The 10462-nt window shown below is 33.8% G+C and overlaps 1 protein-coding gene across 1 annotated transcript; it reads right to left on the bottom strand.

The window, feature by feature from the left end:
• Positions 1 to 421: 421 nt before the first annotated feature.
• LOC123705984 lies at positions 422 to 1024 on the bottom strand. The gene has a single exon (XM_045655105.1). The coding sequence runs from the start codon at positions 1022 to 1024 to the stop codon at positions 422 to 424; it is 603 nt and encodes a 200-aa protein (XP_045511061.1).
• Between the last annotated feature and the right edge of the window lie 9438 nt (positions 1025 to 10462).

The raw sequence follows: 10462 nt of genomic DNA, 5'->3' as shown, positions 1-10462 counted from the left end.
ATAAATAGTTTTAATATCTATGATAGACAGTTTATATTGAGTAATTTTATTTTTTCTTTTATATAGAGCCACTGTAGAGCTTTACATAGAGTAACGTTTCAGTGCCAGTCTTGTGAAATATTGAAAGATAATAATCCATACTAATATTATAAATGCGAAAGTAACTCTGTCTGTCTGTCTGTCTGTTACTCAATCACGCCTTAACTACTGAACCAATTTGCATGAAATTTGGTATATAGATGTTTTGATAACCGAGAAAGGACATAGGATAGGTTTTATCCCGGAAATCCTACGGGAACGGGTTTTTCTTTGAAAACGCGGGCGAAGCCGCGGGCGGAAAGCTAGTATAATATAAGATCCCCATTTTTTTTATTTTATTTTTTTTTTTTTTTATGCAATAGGAGGCAACAGAGCAGACGCGTCACCTGGTGGTAAGTGCTCCACGTCGCCCATATGCACCCACAGTGCCAGAGACACTGTGAGTATGTTGCCGGCCTTTCAGGTAGGAATATGCTCTTTTCTTGAAGGTCCCCAGTTCATAGCCGTTTGGAAAAGCCGCATGAGGGAGTTTGTTCCAGATGTCTGTAGTGCGCGGGAAGAAAGACCTTTTAAAGCGCACAGTTGTAGATTGCCAACAGTCAAGGTGGTGAGGGTGGTATTGTTGACGATGTCGTGCTGTACGGTGGTGGAACTCGGCGGCGGGTAATGTTCCAAACAACTCTTCAGAGCACTCGCCATAGTAAATGCGATAGAGAACGCATAAAGAAGCGACATCTCTTCGCAACGCCAAAGTATCGAGCCGATCGGTGAGACTTGGCTCGTTAACAAGTCGTACAGCTCTCCTTTGAATGCGGTCAAATGGAAGGAGGTATTGTTGGGGTGCCCCGGCCCAGATGTGGGAGCAGTATTCCATGTGCGGCCTAACTTGCGCCTTATATAGCTTGAGGCGATGGTGCGACGTGAAATACTGCCCCGCTCTACAGAGCACACCAAGTTTTTGTGAAGCCAACTTGTCTTTTCCCATCAGTCTTGTCCTAGGGGTCATTAAATAAAAACCACAAATTGTCACTTTTAACAATGAATATCTATATTTTAGATACTTTTATGTTATGTACTTAAAATGAAACTGTTACATAATACAGCCAGGTTTAATATCCTTAGGACCATTCATGTTAGGCCTGCATATCTTAAAAAATGAATAAGGTTAGTAACATAGATATTTATATATGTATAACTATATTTAACATATTGAAATAGCATTCACATAAGAAGATACCTATACGGAAAATATATAAGGTGTTGAAGACTATAAGCGTAAAAGGGTTGGAACTTGGAAGTATCATCTTGCGTACTATAAAATGGTTTTATGTAATAAAATATTACAATATATCCTTAGATGTGTGTTTATATGTCATTTTTATACAGTGAGTAGCAACTAGCAAGATCCATACATAAATTTCCTACATCCGCGATGAGGATTACCATCCTAAGATAGCCAATGCAAGTATGTACGTTATTTCACAGAATGGGACTGAATCATACTGAGGCATAATTTGTACCACATTTGACCCGATTTTTTAAACCGTTGTTATAAGTTTAACAATAATACCTACTCTAATTTTCGATATGACTTATTTCTATTAAGTATAATAATATACAAATATTGTTATTATAAATTCATCATACAGAAATATTTACATCGCAATTAATATTTTCAATTTAAAATATATAGATCTACAATAATTGCGGAAACACCCAATATTAACATTTTGTTAACAAAACAAATTCTTCCGCATCCTTAAGAAAATCATGTAATGGCAAATAAATTATTTCATTTGAATATAAAATAGATGAATGGCTGTATTCGAATGTGCGTCATTACAATCGCGGCAAAGCCAGTAGCCGTCCGTGAGAACTACGTAATTGATCCCACTAATCTTATCTATCATGCCTAGCCTTCAAGTCTAGCTCTTACTCAGACCTCACACAGACTCATAAATCAAATTGCAAACAATTAATTGGGTTTCAGCCGTATATATATATAGGTACATTTAATACACTAATACTGTCTAATAAACACCTAATTTTGTATCTTAAATACTTTGATATAATGGTAACTCTACGCCTACGCATAACCTACACCTGGATTCGAGTGTTATTATATCCCACATTACATCTAGATCTACGATTATGCATTTTAGTGTAGATAATGGAGGTCAATTGAAATACAATTATCGTTTGATTGTACTAAAATAATACATAGTTTTCAATTGCTACTTTAATATTTACTAATGCGTAACCAACAACGAAAACGCGCCTTTATGTTGTAATTTGACGTTATTAGTACCTACTTGTGAGTTGTAACTTGTTACAATGTAATGGAGTTCATGTATAGTCAGTATAGTATAGGTATCATAGATTATGCATCATAGACATCATAAAAATCATAATAGAAACATAATTGTTCTAGAATGTTTTTGATAAATATATAGTTCTGTAAATTAAATAACAATTCAGAATGCAGTTGTCATTCTTCATTGCAATAAAAACAAGATTTTATACAGATATGATTATCACAAATTAAGACCTAGTATAAATTAAACAATAATATAAATTCGAAATTTTAAATGTAGGTATCTATGTTTTATATCCTGCCATAATGCATGTTTTATTTTACGTATATAATTTTCATTCGCCATCATATATTTCCAACGTATCAGACCACATCCGATGCAGGCGTTGACCTTGTTACGTTAATGCACCCCAATTTCACCGTAAATGCACGCCGAAAAGCACGTCATTCCGTTCGCACGACTTGTCGATAAATTAATACTGTCCGACCGCTCCCGTGAATGGATCATGCACGAATCCTACCCTGTCAACATTGACTCAATAATCTGAGCTTTAATTTACATACGCATAAATATAACATACGGGTGGAGCACTTGGACAACAACCGACTGAAATGATTTAATTATAGAGAATTTTTTTTCCAGTTTATGTAAATTTATATGTGCCTAGTCATGATTGATATTTTGATAATATCCTTTTTACAAGGTGTGTCTAACTATATCTACCTACGTACCTACGTTTGTTTTATTCTTCCTAAATTTTCTTAAACATAACTCTACATGGATAGCAGTAATAACTTATTACACAAAAGTTATTTCACAATTCATAAAATCGCTCAATAAATTACAGAAGGAAATATTATACCTCTATACTAGAAGCTTATTTTTCAAGACATAAATCCTATTAATCCGGTAGGCATAAATAGTAGGTAATGGCTAAGCTTCAGAATACAATTCTGACATATATCGCTGACGTGAGAACACGGAACACAGACCACATTCAAGGATATTCCGTTTTATATTATTGATTGCTCCGATCTTCAAATCGCGGAGTTCCGTTTGGATCGAGCGATGATGGTCTCTGTAAACGGATTAAGGTCTGATTAGCGAAAGCGATGGAATCTTGGGCCGAAGGGCAGATTGACGATAAGACGTTAGCAGTGCATGCGTAATTAGAGATAAACAGAAAATAATTGGCCACTATCACGTGCTATGAGCGAACGTGCCGGTGCGGTCGTCTACAAACGCATACAACTGGTAATTTGGCGCAAGCTTTGGCGTTTAGCGCTTTCCGTTACATTTTCCGTTGCATATAATGTAAGCATTTTTGTATGCTCTTAGCTCTACTTTAGGCAGAGCACCGATGAAAAATAATAGTATCCTTCTTCGAAAATTGTTATTATAAACTCTTAAGGAGTATATTCAGGTATACAAATATATCTTAGGTAATGTAATTTAATACATTTGAATATTAGGTAAACTTTCTGATTTATACTTTACGCATTAAATCAAATTAAATATCACATTGAATGTTTATCATTAAAACAGTTTATTGCTAGGCAGTTGGTTCTCCTCATTATAAATGATTAAGAATCAATCTCAACTTGTTTAGGGCGCGGGTCAAGCTGAAGTCAACTATAATGGTTACGTAAAGATACCTTATCGATCAAACACACATCAAATCAGCCATAAATCTGTTCGAAGCTCTCAAGATATCTAACATACCGTAGCTTCTAAGAAAATGAATTAATTCTATTATAAGTTTCACGGTGGCATTGCCTGAATAGAGAATCAAGCTTTCATAATCATTGTTTAATTCTCTTAAGTATATAGAACTAATGTTTGGTTGGTTTTGTGACGTATTATTATTGATATCTATATAAAATTAAGTCCATTTTTATGCAATTCTACTTTTCTCAAAAAGTAATTAAGTTGGTATTAAGAAGTTTGAAATAAATATTGCACAGGGTCTACCGTCCACCTAAACTTAAATATAATTTTGTATGAGCACTTTATATAAAAATCGTGTTTAAATGCTTTAATTTTAAAATACTAAAATTGTCATTGAACATGAAAAACTGCTGTAACAATAAATTGTAAGAATTAAAACAGGCGAGAACCTGATTCGTTCACAAATAAATATAAAGAAACACGTTTGAACAGCATCTGAATCATGTCTTGGCGACGCTATCAAATTTTACACATTGAGTGGTCGATTAACCTGCAATTTAAGTATGACAAATAACAATACAATAACAATTTTACGAGTTGATTACTTAACTGTCCTGAAACCTATTTCCGTTAAATAGGTTTGTAAGCGGTCTCATAATTTTATTTATTTTATTAATTAAATATTTTACCAACAGATTACAGAGATGCTATTTATAAATTCGCATAGATCTTATAGAGTACATAAATATAGTTACATAGGTATATAAACGAGGTATGATTGCAAACTAGTGTTGCCCAAATTCAGTCTTGGTCTTGCAGTCTTGGTCTTGGTCTTGCGTTTTTGCAAGACCAAGACCAAGAACAAGACCGCGTATTTTTAGCAAGACCAAGACCAAGACTGACCGTGCAAGACTTGAGCAAGAACAAGACTTAGCCTGCAAGACTCTTGCGTCTTGCAGCTAGGACTTTGATTTTCGAATTTCTTATCAAATCTTCAGTTATTTATTAATCTGCTTGATCTTTACCATGGCTATGTTAATTCAAGCTCACAATGTTCCAATTGAAATACGTTTTTCTAAGATTTAAAGTAAACTTTTTGCAAGACTTGCAAGACTCTTGCTGCAAGACCAAGACCAAGACCAAGACTGGGAGCGCAAGACCAAGACCAAGACCAAGACCAGGTGTATTGGCGCAAGACCAAGACCAAGACCAAGACCAGGTGTATTGGCGCAAGACCAAGACCAAGACTGGCTAAGTCTCGTCTTGTTCTTGCATTTGGGCAACACTATTGCAAACAAACTTACTAAATTTTAGCAATTATTTATAGTTTCCAAGTAAAACATTCCACTGCAAAATGCTGTTTTAAAATTATGTAACCAAAGAATTACAATGTTATAGCACAGTTGCTCAAACTTTATCCAAAATATGCAATTGTTTAAAACAGTTTCTCACATTAATCATGAAATAATCTAGGCTCATTTAATTATAGTGTTAAATTATTATCGATATCGAAATATGTTTCAGTGACTATCAGTTCATTTGCATATTTATGTTTTAATCTAAAGCTTTCAATGCTGCCGAGTGTTGAGCTAAGATTTAATAGTCGGTTTTAAACTAACAAGGTCGGGATTCGATATTACATCATTTATTTACATATTACTATAATGTAACATTTACATTGTAACATGATATACCCACATATTGTATAGTTAATTGACAGACAACACAGTAATAAATGTATTTAATGAGATGAAATTAACAAATAGCAGATCTTTATTATATAACATAAATCAATATTTGTAGCATACAAATTTATAATTATTTTTAGTATATGTGAAGTTCACAATGTATCAAAAAGTATTAAATATTACAAAATAAAAGTTATAGAAGTAGATATATTACTGATTCTTCAAAAGTAAAATGCATAGACAAATAGTTAAGAAACCACTATCATAAAGTTTTATTTCATCATAAATGAGCTTTTGATTAGCGCAGGTAAATTTATATTGACATTATTACCCATTTGTTATAAGATATCTAACCTCAGCCACCGTGACAACGATAATAATAGCCCTGTACAAGTGTTAATAAATCAATTTGTTATTTCAAGACTCAAATATAATATTCCCACGTATATAATTTTGTTCTAAACTCTAACTCTTTTAAATTAAAAAGTAGGCTATTTAGTTCAAATTATTTAATAATATAGATATAAACTACGTCCATATTAGATACCCATAATAATTGATGTAAGTACTTAGAAGCAATACCTAATTAAATATTACACCTCGTAGATGCGTGAGGTCAGACCTAGGTGCTATATTAAAGACACGAAATCGATGTTTGAACACGTCCGATCTCTCCCAATAATGAGAGCTGATCGATCTCAGAGGCGGTAAATTGCCCAGACATACTTGGAAAATAACGATACAGCTGTATATCATTCTGTGGCACACTAATCGTGTATTTGTATTACACTAATTGTCAGTTTCAATGCATACATTCCGTAAATTACTCTTGACCTTTTATTTTTATCAAACTATCATCAAAATAGCATAATGATCCTCACGAACACTATTTTAGTAGCGTTTGCGTATTGCCTTTGAGTGGATACTGGATATAGAGCCAGAACGCAAACATAAATAATTCATAGATTGGCAATCCGTCTTTTATGAAGTAATGAATCAATCTCTCTTACGAAGCTTTTCTACAAACTTGTTCAAGCTCTCAATCTGGGGCCGGCGGCGGAGAGGCCTTAATTGACATGTGTCAGAGTGTGTGCGGCTGACCTGTGGGTCATGCATGAACACTTTGATACATTCTACCACTTTCGCCAATACACAACACTGACCCCACCTTCATATGGGCCTATTGTCTCCATATCGCTCATATTCGTAAAGAAACGTGTGCTATAGTGCCAATTGTATTGCAATAATTTAAAAATGCGAAGTCGTAAAACTTTATTTGCTTACACAGTAATTTAGTGTAAAATTTCGTCACTTTAAATTATCACCATTTACATTATAAAGGCTACTTACAAAATTGATAACACATGGTATCGCCCTGTTTAAGGAGGTCAAGGAGTTGCGTAATTTGAGCGTTAAAAACATAAAATCACACTTAATAAAAGATTACCAGCCGGAGTGTGCTTATCTGCGAAACGTCAATATAAAGTAACAATCGTGATTTTGTACAGTTTGTATCAGCACCTAGCAAATGTTCACCCCGCGACTGCGCCCCTGCATTCTTGCCAAGTCCTGAACTATGGTGAACTTTGCTCTTATTGTCATTTCGTGCCCAATTGTGCGTCTCGTTTAAGCATTTAGTATATCCATTTAGGAAGAATCCCTGAGATAAACTGCCTTTGTTCGAGGGTGACTGTCGCGCCGTGTCGATACAAGGTCATAAAGTTATTTCAAGATAAATAATCTGAAACTAATTTATTTGGGATGATTGTATGATAAAGTACAAACATATCAATTTAAATCAGGATTTACAACCGCTTTTGAAATAATTGTCATTCTATCTTAATTACCATCAACATTGCTTCTTTTTGTACGCACTGCTGGAATCCAGTCCATCATAAATAGGCAAGTTATTTTTAATCTATAATGATTTAAATATTTGAAATATATTTCCATAAACAATTAAAATATACAACTAAATTATACCATTAAAACATCTTTTAAAGATAATCTTATAATAACAGGTAATCAAACGCGCTACTTCTGTTGTAAGTTATTTATTATTATAAAGTTTTCAATTTACATTCCAGTTTACTGCAGCACATAATAGATTGCTTTGTTTTGTATATATGCAAAACATTGTTTCAGTGATTGTAACATAATTATATATAAAATAAATTAGTCACGCAATAGCTGTAACAATAGTATGGTACAAATTCAATTCAATGTAGCTCGAGGCAGACGATACGTTGACGCAACGCTAAACAATGGGGTTTCGGTTCACTGACCTTCTGAGATTTGTGACATCGCCGCGAAAATATAAGCTCTAATGTTGAACATCGTGACACTGAAGACGCCATGCCTATTGATGATACTAATATGTTATTGGGTAACTCATTTAATATTCATATGATAGTTCTTTCGAATTATATAAGTATAGCAGGATTAATAATAAAAAATTCTTGTATTTTATTTTTGTCTAACGGATCTTAGTCGTCCATTAATGTACATAATAATTCAATAAAGGATATTTTATTTTATTTATTTTTTATTTTAAAGCTTCTTAAATGTAGTTATGTGGACCATTTAAGTACAAGTTTAAGGGTTTGTCTATTCAACTCACCTATGAGATCTGGGAGCTCCTATAGAGATATGAATTTAAAAATGTCTGCAATTATTTTCTTTAATACAAACACTTAAACAGAAGAAACACACTCTTGAAAGAATATATTTTTCAATGGATCCATTCCGCATTAAATATTTCCTCATTGTTGCAATAGGCGGTTGAATTTGTCGAATTTAACCATTAAAATAAACGCTAAACTAAAAATACTACCTTGTAATACATTATTAATTCTAATATATCTGTAAGCATATTTTTGTTAACGTATGCAGAAAGCTGAACAACAGATAACGGCTACAATATGACGACATGAATGGCGCACAGCTCGTGCTACGGTACGCCCAGTTCAATTAGATCTTGTTGTTGAATTTTAAATTAGATACCTAGTAAAGTACAACTATTGGTTAACAACTAATAGAGTAATTAAAACGGGGTGACGTACTTGTGACTCAACTTGAATGTACCTATAAACAATAGAGATACCGTCATGACGTGACTCTACAGTCTACACTCTACACTATCCTTTAATTTTGCCTTAATTACCTATATCTTAAAATGTATTATAACGGTTAGCTACTTCTTCGACTTCAATTGTATTGAATTATGTACTTACAATGGTTTATTTGTTGGTTTCGACAAATTTATAAATTTCGGAATAATTTCTCAAATCACAATAGATCAACTGGAGGGAAACATAACGCAAGCCCTACGGCTTCAATAGCAGTAATGTAGCCTCTTTACTTCTTGGCAAAGACGTCTTATTTAGCCACAAACGCGTTTCAAATTGAAGCCTTTCAACGCAATTACCTTACCTAGCTACTATACTAAAATAGCTGTAAGATTGCACACATAAGTATATTAAGTATTGAATAGATCTAGGGTAGAGTTTTTAAACACATATTTAGGTATACCTTGTAAGTACTCAATTAATTCAATTCTAAATAATTAGTTTGTCTGACGCATTAAGACAATCTAAGCAGAAAATATTACTATAATAGCATGATTAACATACCAACGCGAAACAGCAAAGAAAATACTATGCAATTAATAAAGTTATTATCTTCAATTACATTCTTATTAAAATGGTTGGTAGGTATTAGTGGTATTAGATTACTCATTAAACGTTAATTTTCGCTTCGATTAATTGTGATATGTACGTTTGATGGATTTGTAGATCGTTTTGTAAAACATAGAATATAATATAATAGTTAATATTCAGCACTCTAATATAAAAATCTGATTAAATTATTCATCGATGATTGTTACAATTACCCTAGATTCGCGGCGAGCGGTACGTGAATCTTATCTATGTGTTTCACAAGAGCATTGTTCGAGGATATTGGCACACAATGGAACACCAAGAGCGAACCTGTCGAGGGAAGTAGGACGCACGAGGAACGCCGCGTTGTATCGTGGTGGTGAAATGCAATAGGCGGTGCCGCGCACGAAGCCCCGCCCAGCCCTTTCACCGCCCCGCCCCGCCAGCTTACCCCTAGAGACCTTCTATTAAATTACGCAACCCTTCTATAACCCTCTCGATCCGCTCGACGCCTGAAGTCGACCCCATTCAAGAAGCTTAAATTCATCGTTGCGACACGACTTGCATCTAGATACGATTAACTCCGTAAAGGTACGCCGAACCTGCATTCATTAGCAAATGAATAGTTAATCTCGAGTACTTATAAAATGCTTTGTTAAATTAATATCGCTATGCGCAGTATAATTATGTTTATTTCGTGCCAAACTAATTCGCAAAATGGTAAAACATTTATGATTAGAGCTCTTAATAAATTGCTGTTCAATATAGCCAGGTGTAGGTATATCGAAATTACTTGCATTTTGGCAGGTCAATGCAATTTATCGCCATGAAAATCTATTGTTGTGATTATCTCAAACGGTTTATGAGTCTTTTGAAATATGTACGTATATAGTGATTTTACGCGACTTATACGTTTACGATATGTATGTTAATTCAATTTAATGACGGTAAAGATGATACATTCATCATCAAGTGGGTAATTAACCTACTTTGTGTAGCATAAAAGTGTACCAGGCTTTAGAAATTGTTACTTATTTCTATAAGGTTTATAGGTTATCGGTTACTTATCTCCGTTATCATCCGCATCTCCTGA

The sequence above is a fragment of the Colias croceus genome, chromosome 3, assembly GCF_905220415.1.
Source record: "Colias croceus chromosome 3, ilColCroc2.1".
Lineage (NCBI taxonomy): Eukaryota > Metazoa > Arthropoda > Insecta > Lepidoptera > Pieridae > Colias > Colias croceus.
The sequence above is the reverse complement of the archived record's forward strand: the minus strand, read 5'-3'. Positions and strand labels throughout refer to the sequence as shown.